We start from the raw sequence: 19,637 nt of genomic DNA, 5'->3' as shown, positions 1-19,637 counted from the left end.
GCCAGACACAGTTCAAAGTTCCTACATAGCCTTTCTTGATGTACCTAACTCTGGTTTCTATGTGGCCCTGGCACAAAATCCCAACAAAAGCTGGATCTACTGGGAACCGTTTGAAGACATTTTGTCTCCTTACCTCAGTGTTTTCTTCTTCTTCTTCTTATTTTTTTTAATGTTTATTTATTTATTTTTTATGTATTTTTTATTTATTTTTAATTTTTTTTTCAACGTTTATTTATTTTTGGGACAGAGAGAGACAGAGCATGAATGGGGGAGGGGCAGAGAGAGAGGGAGACACAGAATCGGAAACAGGCTCCAGGCTCTGAGCCATCAGCCCAGAGCCTGACGTGGGGCTCGAACTCCCGGACCGCGAGATCGTGACCTGGCTGAAGTCGGACGCTTAACCGACTGCGCCACCCAGGCGCCCCTATTTATTTATTTTTAAGAGTGGGGGGCAGGGAGAGGGAGAGAGAGAATATGAGCAGGGGAGGGGCAGAGAGAGAAGGAGACAGAGAATCTGTCAGTGCAGAGCCTGACATGGGACTTGAATCCACAAACTGCAAGACCATGACCTAAGGTGAGAGTCAGAAGCTCAACTGACTGAGCATCCCAGGCGCCGCTACCTCAGTCTTTTTCTATTCCCATGGTCACCATAGAGTTAATTGAGATACTTGGTCTTTCCTTTCCTTGTTCTAACAATTCATTTAGCTGTTTTTTTCTTCCCCTACCTTCCTCTTTGATTGCTTTGCAGTGTGATATAACGGAGTCAGGCTGACCTTAATTTAAACCTTGGAGCCAACACTTAACAAATGTTCAATCTTCTGGTAATGAGATAATTACTCTGAATTTTAGTCTTTCATCTCTCATGTTAAGATGATCATTTCACCTTGGTTGCAAGGATTATATAAAGTATATCAAACAGTTTCTACAATGCCTTTCACATAATATGGACTGTTCCCCCAAAGCATGTTCTTATCCCTGTTGTCTGTGTGTGCTTTTCCTGACTTATAACAAATCCTCTCACTGCATCTTTAGCCCTGGCTCCTAAAACCATCTCTAGTTGCAAACTCATACTGTGGGACATTTTCTCTTAGGTGCTTATAGCTTCTCAAGATAATCATGTTCCAAAATGGTATTTCTCACCTTCTCTGATTTTTAAATACTTTTTTAGATAATAAAGGGAATATATTTTAATATAGGTATATGAATTTATATTACTATACAGATTGCTTAATAATTTTCACAGTATTAAAAAGGTTATGTTTTTAAAAAGCTTAATTGGTATTATTTAAACAAAGGTAAAATCTGAGAAAGTAGCATCATGAACCAAATAATAGACATTAAGAGATATTCTCTACTTATTAATCACCTTCTCTGATTTTAAACATAACTGTTCATCTGCATTTCTATAACTTGTTCATGAAATCTAAAAATCACCTTCAGTTCCTCCTCTGATTATCGGTCAGGTCCTAAATATTTCATCTGAGGGTCTCTTGAAGCTCTTTTCTTTTCTTTCCTTCTTTCTTTTTTATGAGAGAGAAAGAAAGTGCAAACAGGGGAGGGGCAGATAGATAGGGAGAGAGAATCTTAAGGAGGCTCCACACCCAGCACAGACCTTGATCTCATGACCCTGAGAGCATCCATGATCTGAGCCAAAATCAAGAGTCAGACACTTACCCGACTGAGCCACCCAGGCACCCCACTATTACTTCCTTTCTAATCCCACTAATATCATGTCAGATTTTTTTTACTTTCCTTTTGGATTCAATATCCTGTTATTTGCTTCTGACTTTTATGAATTATATATTATCCACTGCTGCCCTAAAGCAGAACACTGATCATGTCTTCTTACTAACCAGCTCACAACCTGCAGTGGCTCCCCATGGATTACTGAATGAAGTCCAAATATCAGCCACACATTCAATATGCTCCCATTTGAACCCTAACTATTCTTTCACCTTTCTTTTCCACTATTTACTCTTATTCAAACTGGCCTATTGTACAGTTCCCTAAATATGGCCCAGACTTTTCTGCATCTATGCTACTGCTCACACTCTTCCTTCCAACTGTAATGCCCTTCCTATCAGTCAAAATCCTTCAAAGGCTATTTTAACACAGGCACGCTCAAGCTCCACGAATCCAGTGTAGTTTCTTGCTTTCCCAGATCTAGAAATAATCTCCCCCTTCTCCCAACTCCCAATTTCTGTGTCCTCTACAGCCTTTGCATGGGGCCAGACTTGTAAGTAGGGGATTGGATGAACTTGAAAAAAAAAAAAAAAAAGAAGACAAGTAACAGGTAAATTTATTAAGAATATTAGCCCAAGGAAACCCTTTCTGAAAAATACAAGTTATAAGATGGCTCCTGCTTATAACTTCAAGACAATTGCTATAAAGAACACAAACACTTTCTCTGGTGATGTTTAAAATCAGCTCTGGGATATGTACATCTCTCAATTAAAATCAATCCAAAGACACAATTGCTTAGCTTAATTACCTTAGCTGCCCTACTTCATTAGATACAAATGTAGCAGCCATGAAGTGGGAAGGATCTGTGATTCACATAATCCAAATCTTCATTTTTTTTGTGTGATGGAGTTTCCGGGCCCCACATGTCAGTTCCCTGCTGGTGATCCGTGTTCTACTACTCTACTTTATAGCAGAAGGCAGAACATTTCTAGTGCTACCAGGACAACAAGCTGTGGGGGTTTAAGTCACTCCAGTATTAATTAGGCTCCCTTTCCCCAAGAGACTAAACTGGGAACATCCCTGGATCACAGTGTCAGCTGGAGTTGTCAAGTAGTTTTCTCATACCATAAAGGGTTTTATTGGGTCTAAGGAGAGTCATAGAAGGGCCAAGGTGAACTAAATTAAACTAAGCTCAAGTTAAAATAATCATGTTATTGTGCTGGGAGCCACTCTGGATGGTGGACAGCTTCTCAGAGTCACTCTGATCCTGGAAATTCGAGAATTTCACGCTTGGAAAGGCACTGGGAGATATCTAATCCATCCTTCCACCCAGAGTAGTCATTCCCTGTGTTTAGCAACCCTGGCCGCCTTGCTTAAATACTTCCTGTGAAGAAGAAATTGCTGTCTCTCAAGGCGGTCTCTACATTTTCAGACAGCTCTATTTATAAATTCCTTTATTCATTAAATTTTTCCCGATTCCTGTAAGCCCTGGAGGCAAGCAAGAGCCAAAAGTGAAGCCTGTGTAAGTTCTATCTTTATCTTTTCCCCAGCTGGTAAGTAAGTACTGAGATGAACAAACACCCTGTCCTTGAGTGTGCTACTTTATATAGTACCATCCTCACCTTCCATCATATGGTAATTGTGGTAACTACACTAGGTGCTGTGCTCCAGGGTCCTGAGCCCTGATATCTGGCTGATTCACTTACTGCATGAGCAGCAGCCAATAAAATGAATTATCAGCACTCTACTAGTTTCTCAGCACAAATCTAGGACATGTTAGTTTTGCTGCTTAAATGCACTCCACTCAAACTTACCCAACCTCAAAAAAAATTTAAAAAAACAAAAAGGGGCGCCTGGGGGCTCAGTCGGTTAAGCGTCTGACTTCAGCTCAGGTCATGATCTCGCGGTCCGTGAGTTCAAGCCCCGCGTCGGGCTCTGTGCTGACTGCTCAGAGCCTGGAGCCTGTTTCGGATTCTGTGTCTCCCTCTCTCTCTGACCCTCCCCCATTCATGCTCTGTCTCTCTGTCTCAAAAATAAATAAACGTTAAAAAAAAATTAAAAAAAAAAACTTACCCAATCTCATACCCTTTTAGGGATTTCAATTCTCCAATTTCTCTCTCAAAGGTTTCCAGTAATGTTACTTACATTCACTATACACATTTTCATTCTAGCCCAACAATTCCAAATCACATCCTAGTCTGGTTAGTTGGGCCTGTCCAAAGCAAGAGTAACAGTTCTGCTCATTGCAGTTCTGACAAAAGCTTGAGCAAGTGGACACGATTATTCATTTTTATAAGCCTCCTCAGCAACTCCAATCTGAGAATCCTGACAATCCCTGAATTTCAGTAACTACTGATGGATAGATTTCTGAGTCATGCTTGGTGGTCAGCTGTATAGTTGATCTCAAGAAGCTGTGTTATGCTTAACAGGGAGGCTATAGAACCCCAAAAATGCATACAGAGATTTTGGGAACCAGATTTTAAACATATCCACCCATGCCCCTGAAAGGAAGTGAACAAGAATCAACATTAATAAAGGTTTAATCCATCTATGGAAATTCCTTCAGTAATCTGCTTAAGAGATGAATTATAAATATGCTGATAAGATTAAAGTACAGCCTAAATACATTTCAGCATGGGGCTTGGGGTTCCTTTCTAGAAAGGAAGCCATGAAGTTAAAACAGAGCTAATCTAAGAGAAGTTCTACTCTTTAAAACTAACATGTTGGCGGCACAAAAACAGACAGTCAGATCAATAAAACAGAATAGAGAACCCAGAAATGGACCCACAAATGTATGGCCAACTAATCTTTGACAAAGCAGGAAAGAATATCCAATGGAATAAAGACAGTCTCTTCAGCAAATGGTGCTGGGAAAACTGGACAGCGACATGCAGAAGAATGAACCTGGACCACTTTCTTACCATACACAAAAGTAAACTCAAAATGGATGAAAGACCTAAATGTAAGATAGGAAGCCATCAAAATCCTCGAGGAGAAAGCAGGCAAAAACCTCTTTGATCTTGGCCGCAGCAACTTACTCAACACATCTCCAGAGGCAAGGGAAACAAAAACAAAAATAAACTATCGGGACCTCATCAAAATAAAAAGCTTCTGCACAGCGAAGGAAACAATCAGCAAAACTAAAAGGCAACTGATGGAATGGGAGAAAATATGTGCAAATGACATATCAGATAAAGGGTTAGTATTCAAAATCTATAAAGAACTTCTCAAACTCAACATCCAAAAAACAAATCATCCAGTGAAGAAATGGGCAAAAGACATGAATAGACACTTCTCCAAAGAAGACATCCAGATGGCCAACCGACACATGAAAAAATGCTCCACATCACTCATCATCAGGGAAATATAAATCAAAAACACAATGAGATACCACCTTACACCTGTCAGAATGGCTAACATTAACAACTCAGGCAACAACAGATGTTGGCAAGGATGCGGAGAAAGAGGATCTCTTTTGCACTGCTGGTGGGAATGCAAGCTGGTGCAGCCACTCCGGAAAACAGTATGGAGGTTCCTCAAAAAACTAAAAATAGAACTACCCTACGACCCAGCAGTTGCACTACTAGGCATTTATCCATGGGATACAGGTGTGCTGATTTGAAGAGACACATGCACCCCCATGTTTATAGCAGCACTATAAACAATAGGCAAAGTATGGAAAAAGCCCAAATGTCCACTGATGGATGAATGGATAAAGAAGATGTGGTGTATATATATACAATGGAGTATTATTTGGCAATCAAAAAGAATGACACCTTGCCATTTGCAACTACATGGATGGAACTGGAGGGTACTATGCTAAGTGAAATTAGTCAGCCAGAGAAAGACAAAAATCCTATGACTTCACTCATATGAGGACTTTAAGAGACAAAACAGATGAACATAAGGGAAGGGAAACAAAAATAATATAAAAACAGGGAGGGGGACAAAACAGAAGAGACTCATACATATAGAGAACAAGCTGAGGGTTACTAGAGGGGTTGTGGGAGGGGGGATGGGCTAAATGGGTAAGGGGCACTAAGGAATCTACTCCTGAAATGATTGTTTCACTATATGCTAACTAATTTGGATCTAAATTTTAAAAAATAAAAAATAAAATTAAAAATAAATAAATAAATAATGTATAAATAATTAAAAATGCATCTGTAAAGACAGCATTCATTCACTACCTCTTCCAAACTAGGATTCCTAGGAGGTGGAATTTCAGGAGTCCCTTGAATAAAGGGAAACACCTGTATACTTTCTGAGGTCAAAACCCCATAACTTACGGGTTTTTAAATTTTTTTTAACGTTTATTTATTTTTAAGAGAGAGAGAGAGACAGAGCGTGAGAGCGAGGAAGGGGCAAAGAGAGAGGGAGACAGAATCTGAAGCAGGCTCCAGGCTCTGAGCTGTCAGCACAGAGCCTGATGTGGGGCTAGAACTCACAAACTGTGAGATCATGACCTGAGCCAGAGTCAGATGCTTAACCAGCAGCCACCCAGGCGCCCCGACTTTTAAATTTTTTTAACATTTATTTATCTTTGAGAGACAGAGAGAGACAGAGCAAGAGCAGGGGAGGGGCGGAGAAAGAGGGAGACATAGAATCTGAAGCAGGCTCCAGGCTCTGAACTGTCAGCACAGAGCCCGATGCAAGGCTCGAACCCAGGGACCACGAGATCATGACCTAAGGCGAAGTTGGGGGCTTAACTGAGCCACCCAGGTGCTCCCATGACTTATGTTGTTTTAACACACCACCAAGCCTAGCATATACATGTAGTATTTATTGTAAACCTGGAATTCTCCGATTTAATATTTGTATAACTTTCATGAGCAACTGTGAAAGCTCATAACACCTTGAAAATCACTATAGGGGGATTTCACTGAAGCATAAATCTAAATTGGATGCTCTGTGTGGTATGCAGTACTCAATAAGGTAGTGGGTGAGCCTAGCCAAATACTTAGGATTTGCATCTCAAAGATTTTTTGTCTACTTGCTATCATTTATGTAGTAATTTTCATTTAAGATCCAGAGATTACCTACCTTTTCAATTACATTTTACTTAAACTATTTATTTTTATTCAATCATTTCATTCCATTGGAGAAATTATATATTATAATGGTATCTCACAAAGTTAATGATACATGACTATCTCATTCATTAATGGACACACAAGCACACACATATGGTAGTTTGTTGGTCATGTGGCTCTGAGGAAACAGAAGAGCTTAACAAGTTCAAAGTGGGGGAAAAAGTAGCTAGGGATAAATGTTCAAGGATCAAGAAGGAAGTACAGATAGGAAGAGATGAAAGAAGGAGACTGCAGAAACTTGCTGAAGTTTAATGTAGTGAATAAAGTTATGAGAGGCTCTTAAAAGTCATTTAACAAATAATCAAGTGTTATACTAAGAGCTAGGGAATGTAGAAAAGAATCAGACAATATCCCTATCACTGTCTTGAAGAAATTCACTGTCCAGTAAGGGAGACATATGAATAAACAATTGCTCTATAGTGTGGTGGATAGTATGATAGAGGTAAGAGCAGGGAGTCATGGAAGCGCAAAAGAGGAGTATCTAAACTAGATTGTGAGAGCCAGGTAAAGTTTGTTGGATTAGATCCTGAGCTGAGTCTTAAAGCATAAATATAAGTTAGCTTAATGAATATGGAAGACAGAATTTTTCAGGCAGGGCTGAGTAACAACATATGAAAAGGTGTGGAGGGGCGCCTAGGTGGCTCAGTCGTTTAAGCGTCCGACTTCGGCTCACGTCATGATCTCGCTCTCCGTGGGTTCGAGCCCGCGTTGGGCTCTGTGCTGACAGCTCAGAGCCTGGAGCCTGTTTCAGATTCTGTGTCTCCCTCTTTCTCTGACCCTCCCCTGTTCATGCTCTCTGTCTCAAAAATAAATAAATGTTAAAAAAAATTAAAAAAAAAGAAAAGGTTCGTGAAGTACATTGCAGAATGCCATTAAATACTTTAAAAAGTAAGTTAACATAATGAGACTGACGATTTTTTTAAGTTTACTTATTTATTTTGAGAGACAGTACAAGCAGGGGTGCGTTAAATGGGGGAGGGGGGGCAGAGAGAATCCCAAGCAGGCTCCGCAATGTCAGTGCAGAGCTCTACGAGGGACTCGATCTCATGAACTGTGAGATCATGACCTGAGCTGAAACAGAGTCAGATGCTTAACCAACTGAACCATCCAGGTGCTCCCCAATGGGACTTTTAGATTTAGTTCCTTGAATTTGTAGATTAATTTGAAGAATGGACATGTTTTCAACATGAAAAATCTCCACCATTCATTGTATACATAGATATCAAGCACCTAAGCACCTTCTTTGTGCCAGTCATTATTCTAGCACTTGACATACTGTCCTTGTGGGGTTTACAATTTACAAGTAAAGGCAGACAATAAATAAAATAATGAATCGTTATAAATTATGCTGGAAGGTGATAAATGCTGTGGATAAAAGGGACAAAGAAGTGTAAGCAAGATAAGGGTGATGAGGACACACCTGGGTGGCTCAGTCAGTTGAGTGTCCAACTTTTTATTTTGGCTCAGGTCATGATCCCAGGGTTGTGGGATTGAGCCCTGTGTTAGGGCTCTGTGCTGGGATTCTCTCTCTCCTGCTGCCCCTCTCTTCCCCCTCTAAAAAAAATTTAAAAATTAAAAAAATATAGGGGTGCCTGGGTGACTCAGTTGGCTAAGCGTCTGACTTCGACTTAAGTCATGATCCTGCAGTTCGTGAGTTCAAGCCCCATGTCGGGGTCTGTGCTGACAGCTCAGAGCCTTCAGCCTGCTTTGCATTCTGTGTCTCCCTCTCTCTGTCCCACTCATACATTCTCTCTCTCTCTCTCTCTCTCTCTCTCAGATAAATAAACATTCAAAAAAAAATAAGAGTGATGAGGAGTGTAAGGGTGGGAAGAGTGGTCAGATGATCAATACAGGCTTTACACAAAAGGCAAAATTGAGCAAAAATTCGAAGTGGACAAGGGAGTCAGTCAAGGGGCCATCTGGAGGAAGAATGTTGAGGTCAGAAGGAATAATGACAACAAAGACTGTTTAAAGAACAGCAGGAAAATCAGAGTAGCTGGAGTAGGAAGGTGAGGAGCAGCGTGACAGGAGAGGAGAGATCAGGGAAGGTGGGGGGCACATTATGCACTAAAAGTTTAGAACCTCAACTTTTTTTTTTAATTGAGGTAAAACTTAGTGTTATATTAGTTTCAGGTGTACAATATAATGATTCAACAATTCTATATGTTACTCAGTGTTCATCACAATAAGTGTACTTTGATACCCTTTATCTGTTTCACCCATCACCCCACACACCTCCTCTCTGGAAACCACCCGTTTATTCTCTGTATTTAAGAGTTTCGGTTTTGCTGTTGTTTGTGTAAGGACCTTGGCTTTTACTGAGTGAAACTGGGAGCCTCTGTATTTCATCCAGGAACATGCCTATGTTTTGCCATTTTTTCAGACCATCTTTTTGTCCATCAATAAAGTCTTAACGTTTTCTTCATATAGGCTTTGTGCATTTCTTTTTATGCTTAGTCTTAGATATTTTAAGATTTTGTTGTTAATATGAATGAAATCTTTCTTCCATCATATTCTCTAATTGGAAATTGCTACTGATTAATAAAACTACTAATTTTTATATACTTGTTATGTATCTGGAAGTCTCTTAATTTTCATGAAGAGGTTATCAACTTTACCCCCAGCTTAGGTGGTTATTAGTATCTGAATCTGCTCTGTGCTCGTAACACCACCTTCCCCATATACTGGTGCCTTAAAAATTCTTAAAATGTACTAGTCTCGGGGTATCTTTCTAAGTCTTTTGTCCCAAACCTGCTCCATTGCATCTATTAGGATGGCTGCTACTAAAAAAAAAAAAAAAAAAGTACTGGCAAAGATCTGGCGAAATTAGAATGGCTCGTGCACTGTTGGTGGGAATGTAAAATGGTGCAGCTGTTATAGAAACAATATGGTGAGCCCTCAAAAAATTAAAAATAGAATTACCATACTATCCAGCAATTCCACTTCTAGGTATATACCCCCCCAAAAAAATCAAAAGCAGGAACTTGGAGAGGTATTTGTACCTCATGTACCCATGTTCATAACAGCATTGTTCATAATAGCCAAGGAGCAGAAGCAATCCAAATGTCTGTCAGCACATGAAAGGATAAACAAAAGTGGTATATATACATACAATGTAATATTATTGTCTTAAAAAGGAAGTAAGTTATGATACATGCTACAACATAGATGAACCTTTAGAACATTATGCTAAGTGAAATAAGCCAGTCATAGAAAAATACATACTATATGATTCCACTTATATGGGGCACCTAGAGTAGTCAAATTCATGCAGACAAAAAGAATGGTGATTGCCAAGGGCAAGGGGTTGGAGGAATGGGGAGTTAGTGCTTAATGGGTACAGAGTTGCAGTTTAATAAGATGAAAAGAATCTGAGACGAATGGTGGTAATCGTTGCCCAAAAGTGTGAATGGACTTAATGCCACTGAACTGTAAACTTTTTTTTTTTAATTTTTTTTCAACGTTTATTTATTTTTGGGACAGAGAGAGACAGAGCATGAATGGGGGAGGGGCAGAGAGAGAGGGAGACACAGAATCGGAAACAGGTTCCAGGCTCTGAGCCATCAGCCCAGAGCCCGACGCGGGGCTCAAACTCACAGACCGTGAGATCATGACCTGGCTGAAGTCGGACGCTTAACCGACTGCGCCACCCAGGCGCCCCGAACTGTACACTTAAAAATGGTTAAGATGGTAATATTATATAAATTTTACCAATTCAAATTTTTTAATTAAAATTTTTTTAAATCTGTTCCATTAATAATTTTGTGTTTCTTGTTGCTACTCTTTTATTCTGTGAATTTTTGTCCTTTGCTTTGAGCTCAACCTTCCTCACTGACCTTTGTCTCCAATGTTACCTTTATCTGGGCCTGGAACTCCTTGAGTCCCTCAACATTCACCTTTGTCCACATTACGGTCCCTTTATTTGGGAGCTCTTGTTAGCCTACTCTTTTTTTTTTTTTTAAGCCAATCCTGCTCCTAAGACCCCCAAGTTTGGGCCAATCTCACTTCCAAAGAAAGATCTGAGAAATAAAGCACACAAGGGGCACCTAGGTGGCTCAGTCGGTTAAGCGTCCAACACTTGATTTCAGCTCAGGTCATGATCTCATGGTTTATGGGATCGAGTCCTGTGTCAGGGTCTGCACTGACAGCACACAGCCTCCTTGGGATTCTCTCTCCCTCTCTGCCCTTCCCCCGCTCTCTCTCAAAAATAAAAGAAAAGAAAAAAAGAAAAGAAATAAAACACACAGTTTTAGAATATACGCTATCTGTATTCCAGGTATAACTATGAACTTAATGCTGTTTAATATAAATCAAGAAATGAGATTTATGGAGAATTGCTTGAAGGATACATAGTTTATCCACTGCCTGGAATCAGTTCGCTTGTGGTTTTTTTTTTTTTTTTTTTTTTTGGTAACCTATATACCCAACGTGGGGCTTGAACTCACAACCCTGAGATCAAGAGTCATATGCTTTATTGATTGAGCCAGCCAGGGACTTATTTTCTAAGCCAAGCCTCCATAGAGCTCTAGAAACTTTGTGAACCGTGTGAAATTGTCTGTAAAAACCTGTGCATTTTTTATGAGAGGTCCTAAGATTTTAAAAGTTTTCAATATGTTCTATTATCCACTCTCCCCCCAAAATAGTTAAGAATCTATATAGTCTAAAATTTGTTATTCCTTGGATTGCGACAGATAATCAAAGCCTTTCCTCAACTGAAATGTTCTGCCCCAAGTTCAGAATGGCTTTTACTGAACAATGCTTTGGCACTATGCCAACTGCCTACATGGAAAGACATTAAAAAGAAACAGCCTCAGTTCTAAAAAATGTGTTTAGGGAATTACCAAAGATGGGCACAGATCGGCCTGCATATCTCAAGATCTTAACCAGATAATAGGTCTGTATAGGCAGAAAAATGCTGATGGTATCATGAGACAAGAACAGATTATGAACAAAGCCAAGGAGAATGAAATTCTTTAGGTAAGAACTGAGCCAAACCTATTAGCAGCACTAAAGGTTCTTCCTTCAGGGGTGCCTGAGTGGCTCAGTCTGTTGAATGTCCAATTCTTGATTTGGGTTCATGATCCCAGGTTCATGGGATCGAGTCCCATCTTGGGCTCTGCGCTTAGTGTGGAATCTGTTTAAGATTATCTCTTTCCCCCTCTGCCCCTCTCTCCTGCTTGTGCTAAAATTAAAAAAAAAAAAAAAAAAAAAAAAAAGGAGTGAGGTGTCTGGCTGGCTCAGTCGGTTAAGTCCAACTTCAGCTCAGGTCATCATCTCACGGTTCATGAGTTTGGGCCCCACATCAGGCTCTGTGCTGATAGCTCAGATCCTGGAGCCTGCTTTGGATTCTGTGTCTCCCTCTCTCTCTGCCCCTCCCTGACTCATGCTCTGTCTCTGTCTCTCAAAAATAAATAAGCATAAAAAAAAATAAAGTTTCTCCCTTCATAAACGTAAGTATGGAACTTGGAGAGCCACTAATGCATATACTAATGAATCTTTAGATAAACGCATGTAACATTTTACGTATACATTAAGTATACATAATTTAAAGAAAGGTTCAAACCACAAAACATTATGTGAAATTTGTAACAACTCTCCCTTCCCAATTTCAGGAAAATTCTCTTTTATGTAGCTCTCACTTTCCTTGATTTAGCTAAAATCCATCTACCCATTGTTCAAAGCTCAGGTTTTTTGTTTTCAAAAAATATTTTATTTATTTTTTTAAAGGCTCCACACCCAAGAGTCACATGCTGTATCAACTGAGCCAGCTAGGCACCCCATCAGCTTTTAAAATTATGACAATAAATGTAATTCAAATAGAATTGCTTTTGTTTCACTAAACTGAAAACCACCCCCTCGCTTCCTCAAACACACACACACACACACACACACTCACAGCTCTTTTACTGTTTTTATAATTCTCCAAAAGCATATCCACAAAGAACTATGACAAAGTTTTCCTTTTGTTGGAGGCAACCCTCCCATATAGCCAAAAGTCATTTGGTTGGAATTATGTAGAGAGTTTGGTTCCAGACCAAAGTCTAAGCATTCTCCAAAATAGCACTAATAGAAATTGACTGATATTAATGAGGTAAACTGTGATACTTAGGATGCAAAGTATATGGTCTGGGATTGGAGAAATGAGTTGTTAGATCTCTATAGAAAGAGAAAGAAATTCAACAAGACCCTTTTGATTGTCTTATCTTAAGCTCACTTGGTAAATGAAGGATGTCGAGAGGAGTGTTCAAATCATGATTCATTTTACTATAATATCCATAATTACAATGAAATCAATGAGCCCACTGAAAGTCTCTGTTGGACTACTCCTATTTCTCCCTAGAAAGTTCACAGATGAAAAACATGCTCTCACCTTTACTTTTTGCTAAAGACACTTTATACCATGGCTATCACAGCAGACCTTTGGCTTTCTGTTTAAACACCTTCAAAATTAAATCACTAACCTGTCTGCCTCAAGTCTTTAAGTAGAGTATTCCTGTCACTGCCCCTCTAAAAAAAAAAACAGAAAAAAAAACACTCAAACATTACTCTCTATGTAAATTAATGTGAATTAGTATCCTCTGTGGTTATAACCAAAGACTTTCTGGAATGACCTCAAGTTCAATTCTGTATTTTTTTCTTCCCACCTTTGCAGCAAAAATTTTTTTCAAAAGCCAGGTCAGAGGGAAGTCAAATCTGAGTCCTCCCCTAATAGGCTTCTTGGGAGATCCAAAATTGTGAGGAGCTTCTTGGTGGGCTTCAGTTCAATCCTTTAAACACTACTCTGAGAGGGGCGCCTGGGTGGCGCAGTTGGTTAAGTGTCCGACTTCAGCCAGGTCACGATCTCGCGGTCCGTGAGTTCGAGCCCCGCGTCAGGCTCTGGGCTGATGGCTCGGAGCCTGGAGCCTGCTTCAGATTCTGTGTCTCCCTCTCTCACTGCCCCTCCCCCGTTCATGCTCTGTCTCTCTCTGTCCCAAAGATAAATAAAAAAAAAAACGTTAGAAAAAAAACACTACTCTGAGAACATAAGTGATCAATTTCTTGGCTTTGTGGATAGAACACTGTATGGTATAGTACTAAGCAAATATCAGTTCTGATGTTGAAGCTGAGCACTTACCTGAAATAAAAGGTTTTATGTATTTCATTTCAGAGAAACACCACCTAAGGATAAAACAAAAGCTCCTGATTAGTCCAGGCCCTGCTGATATAATATTTACTATTTATCAAAATTTACCATGTCCTGGTCGCTTCACTCTGTGCTTTACATAGATCACCTTAATTTTCACTAAAATCTGGGCCTAGAAAAAGGGTATTACTCTTTCCTACAGATGAAAAACCTGAGGCCTAAGATAAAGTGGCTTGCTTAGGGTCAATACAATCAGACAGCGGTAGAGTCACAGTGGTAGAGATTTGAATCCCTGCTTGCCAGACTGCTCTTGACCACAATTCTGTATCATCTCTCTTGTGCACTTGGCACATGAAGAGACAATTGTCAAGTTACTAGGCAGTAACTGAGGGCAGTAACTAGGGCAGTAACTGAGAACTGTGGTTATGGTTCAGAAGTATAAAGTCTTAAATGCCCACATGCTTCTCTTTCATAGATCTGGCACTGAGCTCAGGAGGAAATCCACTATTATACTATGTCCCCACATTTCAGCATCCCTTATTTCTTTACTTTTGACTCAGAACCTCCTACAGCAATCTTCCCCACAAGCATGGTCCATGAACCAAATGTTTCAAAAACATGAAAAGTCTCCGAAAAAACAAGACACCTGGCCCCCACTCTGGATGTACTGACTCAGAATCCTTCAGAATCTCAGAGGAGTGACAACAAGAAACTCAGGAGGTCCTTTTGCCTATAAAATTTTAGACTATTCATTGCCTTGCAGCAAAACAGCTAGCATAAATGAAAGGAGGTAAATTGAAAGCTAGCTTCAGTAATAATCAGTCTGACATTGGGTCAGATTGGTATTAAGAAAAAGATAGGACAGAGATCTTGTGAGAAGGCATAGAGTCACAACATTGTTTTGAAGCTGGAAGAGATCTTGGAAATTGTCTAGTCTAATGTTTTTCTAACAGTGTTCCATGGAGCCTTAGGAGTTCTAAAATGGGATATTTTAGCTTCTGCAGAAGCTCCACTGGTAACCTGGAATCTTGTGTAAGATCATATCTGAATAATGGTTTTGCTGATTTAAACAAACAAAACAAACCTTGGTTGCAAACGAGGAGTTAAAAAAATTTTTTTGAGGTCCAGCTTTCATCCCAAATCAATTAGATCAAACTTGTGCTAGTTAATACCGGGCATCAGCATTTTCCAATACCAGGTGAATTCAGTGTAGCCAAAGTTAGGAACCACTGTACAAATCTGCTCTGTGCTTCCTCACTTGAAATAAAACAAAACTAAGACCCAAAGAATTTAAAGGAGGTTTGGATTGAAACCAGAATCTCTTGACTTCTAGCTCAATATACTGTGTTGTACTCTCCACAATCCAGAATAAACCAATTATTCCTCTAAGACAGAGAGCACAAAAATCAAGATTATTATGTAACCTCACATTTACAGAGTTCTCTGGACTTTAAAGAGTACTTCATATTCTCTTTTTAGATTCTTATAAAGATACTGTGAATTAGATAGGGCAAAACTGTAACTGTTTTAGACATGAGGAAATCAGAAGTCAATTAAGTTAACTCACAGTGGCTTAGAAGTAAGGCCAACATTAAACTCTTTATCTTCTAATTTTGGATTAAGTAAATCTAATTTAGCAAGTGTTTGAGTGCCTCGTATGTGTTAGTTAAACATGTCCTAAGATGCAAAAATAAGACATTATCCATGCCCTCAATTAGTGTACAAATTTCTTAGAAAAAACAGAGATAACTAAAATACTGTGCTGTCTGGCTTATCCCTTGGACTAGCAGAAGCTGAAAACACTCCTTGATTGGCCTTGATAATGAAGTCCAATTCTCTTCAAATTCAGTCTGTGGCTTCTAATTTCTTTCTGGCTATGGAAACTAATTTTAGGGAACTCAAGGGATTTGTACATAGCTATTGCACCTGTAGGCAAGGCCACGGAGCTGAAAAATGTTTTGATGGGGAGAGAAGATGGGTGCAATTTCAGTGAGGTTCATTTCATAATCTCTGAAGCCAAGGATATGATTCAGCAAAAGACTGGTATATTCCAAAACAAAGGACTGGATGGATAAGAAAGAGTATTCACATAAATAATTATTTCCTTTTCCACAGCATTTTAATAACTAGACAGCTTATAATTTATGTTGAAGATAAGTACTATACACCAAAGGGGAAAATAACATGTAAGAAAGAGTATTTCTATCAGTAATTCAGAGTGGTGGAGAAGGTCACAGATGGACAGGAATGTTCAGACAACTTTTGCATGAGGAATTCATCAGACATTGCAAAATGTTGCCATCCATATTTTACTACATAAAAGATAATGAAAGAGCCAGGAAACCATGTTTTATTTATGAACTGAAACAAGTTGGCCAAGAATGGTCTATCACAGTTATTCTCAAACTTTAACTTGCATCAGAATTACCTGGAAGGCTGACTCTCATAAACTTCTGATTCAGCAGGTCTGTGGTAGGGCCCAGTGATTTACATTTCTTACAAAGTCAGGTGATGGTGATGCCATGGGTTCAGGTCTCACCATTTGAGAACTGCTGGTTTATCATAAAGTCCACAATATACGAGATACACACAGGTGAGCACACTTGCTTCTTGCAAATTATGACAATTTAGTTAATTCTCTACTATTGACTTTATAAATTATACTCTCCCCATCAACCTAATGGCCAACAGTAAGACTAAATCAGGAAGAAGTTACAGCTAGTCACTTAAGAAGACCATCTATTTAAGAGCACAAACGAATAAGTTTATGAAATACATGTTTGGGTACACAAAAGTGAGGTACATCTAACAACTAGGAAATGACATTGCCCTTTAAAAGCCTTTACTTATCTTGAAGCAGACATGAATTTTGGTTTTTTTTGCTTAAGAGAACACTCTTTGGACCTCTCTATACCTTAAATGGTACCCAAGATTCCATCCTCATTTTTTTCTCACTACTCTTCCTGAGTTTTCTTAACTACCCCCCAGCTTTATTTATATCAATGGTTAATGACTTTGTTCAGGTTAAGAAATTCCTTTGAGAATATGATTAATGCTACAGACTTTCTTCATAAAACTAAATGTACACACCTATATACATTTTACATCCAATTCAAGACATTCAGAGATTTTTCACTCAAGTCCAAAGGCCCCAGGTTAAGAATTCCCTATCTGTATGATCTGTAATGATTCAAACATCTATATTCTTCAGGCTTATTTTTTATCCTGAGCTTCAGTATTACATATTCAAATATCTACTTAACATCTGTTTTTGGATGTCACACAAATGTCTCAAAATCTATAGGTACAGGGCGCCTGGGTGTCTCAGTTGGTTAAGCGTCTGACTTTGGCTCAGGTCAAGATCCCACAATTCATGGGTTCAAGCCCTGTGTCAGGCTCTGTGCTGACAGCTCAGAGCCTGAAGCCTGCTTGGATTGTGTCTCCCTCCCCTCTCTGCCCCTCCCCACTCATGATCTGTCTCTCTCTCTCAAAAATAAACAAACATTAAAAAACCTTTTTAAAAAACCTATAGGTACTGAGGAATGACTGCTTAATATGGATGGTGTTTCCTTTTCGGGTGATGAAAAAGCTCTGGAATAATTAGTGATGGTTGCACAACATTGTGAATATACTTAATTTCACTGAATTGTGGTTATATTTTTATATGGTTATAGTTTCACTTGTGTATTTTACCACAATTAAAAAATCTACACTCACAAAACTGAAATCATCTCTATTCCCCATCTCTCACACCCAAAATCTGTGCGTTCTCTTGTATTTCCTTTGAACATCAGTTACTAATCATTTACCTAGTGGCCCAAGCCAGATACTCGAGAGTCATCTTGACAGTGCTCTCTTTCACTCTTCCATTTGTAATTAATCATGAAGTTCTGTATATTCTCTCATTAAGATTTAAATTGAGACAGTCACCTACTTCCTCTATTTCCAAAGCTTCTAGCTAAGTTCACCATTAACCTCAGAGACTCCAGTTTTCCATCTTCCCACCCTCCAATCCTCACAATCACCCCCAGGACAAAGGTATTACTATCCCCATTTCACAGCTAAGGAGACTAAGCCTTAGAGTGTACTTGCAATTTGAACTTAGGTAAAAGTTTCTGGGAAAGAGTCCACAGTAGTGACTTTTCCTTCCCTAGATCCCTTGTATGCTGGTTATTCTATGTGTTGTGTCTCCTCCCACCCAACTCCCTCTGCCCTGTTCTGGGAAGCTGACCTCTATGGACTACATCACCCGGACTACCTTGTCCCTGAGCTCCTATCTGAGTTTTGCCAATGGAAGGTACTAGCTGGAGACCTGAGGGAAGGAAGAGAGAGAAAGATTATTTTATTACTTCCTTTCTGCTTATTGCAGCTGCTTAGTCCTTATGGTCATAGCTCTTGTCAGGCAGTTCCTCTTCCAGATTGTAGCTGTAGGTGCGCTCTGGTAACAAGACTCCCTTCACCTTTCCTTTCAGGCCTAGGAGTCCTACCATTCCTTTCTAGTTTCTGTTAATGCTGACCATACTTCTATAAATAGCCCTTTGGTTAAACTCTCTTCAGTTAAACTTTTTTGAATGCACCAGTTGTTTTTCTGCAAGGATTTTGACTGATAAAGTAGGAAAACAATGAATCATATGTTACTGTACTTTCATTCAACTTCTAATATCTATAATAGAGTCTCCTTCCTTTCCTGTGATCCAAAGTTTTCCATCCTTCTGAGACTACCTGGTCTTCCAAGAAATCTCTCTAAATACTGTAACCTACAGAACAATACTGTCGTTACCACTATTGTGCCGAATCTAATATGACATTAGTACTCTATTGTCCTCTAGTTCTGATTGATAAGTTTTGTCAGTCTGACCATCCCTGCAAGGCAATAAGCTCCTTAGGTGTAGGGAACTTCAGCAATTAGAATCTCTAATGACAAACATATTTTAGGGGGAAGGAACCTTGGAGGTTACCCTAACTTCCTTATTTTATAGATGGGAGGTTCAGGTTTACACAGCTATGAAATAGTGGCAAACTGAAGTCCATAATCTAGATTCTTTCTATTGCTTCATCATGCTGTGATACTACACTGGGTACTTAGTGGACACTCAATATGCTGGTGACTCACTCCTAAATGCATTCAGTTTTTGTTTGTTCAATGCTAGGCCCTGTGCCTAGATAACTATCTGGCACACAGTATGTGCTTGGCAAATATTTGCTCATTTGAACCTGCAATGAAAGACTAATTCCTTGCAGGTTAATCATATAAACTTGCTCATATAAACTCAGAGAATCATTTATAATAATAATCCCTTATACACCTGGAGAAAATGTGTATTTTTCAACGGGCTTTCACATTTAAATGAGCCCATTTGCTCCAAGGTAGACATAGCAGAAATTATTAGTCTGTTTTAACAGATACAGGAAACAGAGTCTCTGAGGAGTTAAAAATCAAGGTCCCTTTACTTGTATGTAGCAGAGCTGAGACCAGTATTCATGTTTTTTGACACTCCAATACCATTTTGACTATTCCATGTTGCTTCTTCAGGTTTGCTTTCGCATCTAGGTATAGCAGGTTCATTCAGGAAATTCATCTAAATATTCACAATGAATAGGTAGATCATACACTTGTGCTCAAATGATTTTGTCCCTTTAAAAATCCACTGTTAAAGGTATTTCTACTTCCGATTAGGTACAGTCTGCAGAATATCACCATTCTTGATTATTACAAGGCCTGTTATTTCTCTCAGAGA

General features: G+C 39.2%; 1 protein-coding gene across 4 annotated transcripts in view; it reads right to left on the bottom strand.

Moving 5' to 3' along the window:
* Window positions 1–19,637, bottom strand: part of LOC101086263 (phospholipid-transporting ATPase FetA-like) — a 99,703-nt gene that overhangs the window by 78,576 nt on the left and 1,490 nt on the right. For 3 of the 4 annotated variants that reach the window (XM_019816163.3, XM_006939264.4, XM_019816159.3), the window contains exon 2: window positions 13,891–13,934. In XM_019816163.3, the coding sequence (XP_019671722.1) occupies window positions 13,891–13,918 (28 nt within the window). In that variant the 5' untranslated portion in view covers window positions 13,919–13,934. Of the gene's footprint in view, window positions 1–13,237; window positions 13,284–13,890; window positions 13,935–19,637 lie in introns of all 4 variants that reach the window. The other variant, XM_019816158.3, reaches the window with a different exon arrangement.

This window comes from Felis catus, chromosome D4 (assembly GCF_018350175.1).
Source record: "Felis catus isolate Fca126 chromosome D4, F.catus_Fca126_mat1.0, whole genome shotgun sequence".
In the NCBI taxonomy this organism is placed as follows: domain Eukaryota; kingdom Metazoa; phylum Chordata; class Mammalia; order Carnivora; family Felidae; genus Felis; species Felis catus.
The sequence above is the reverse complement of the archived record's forward strand: the minus strand, read 5'-3'. Positions and strand labels throughout refer to the sequence as shown.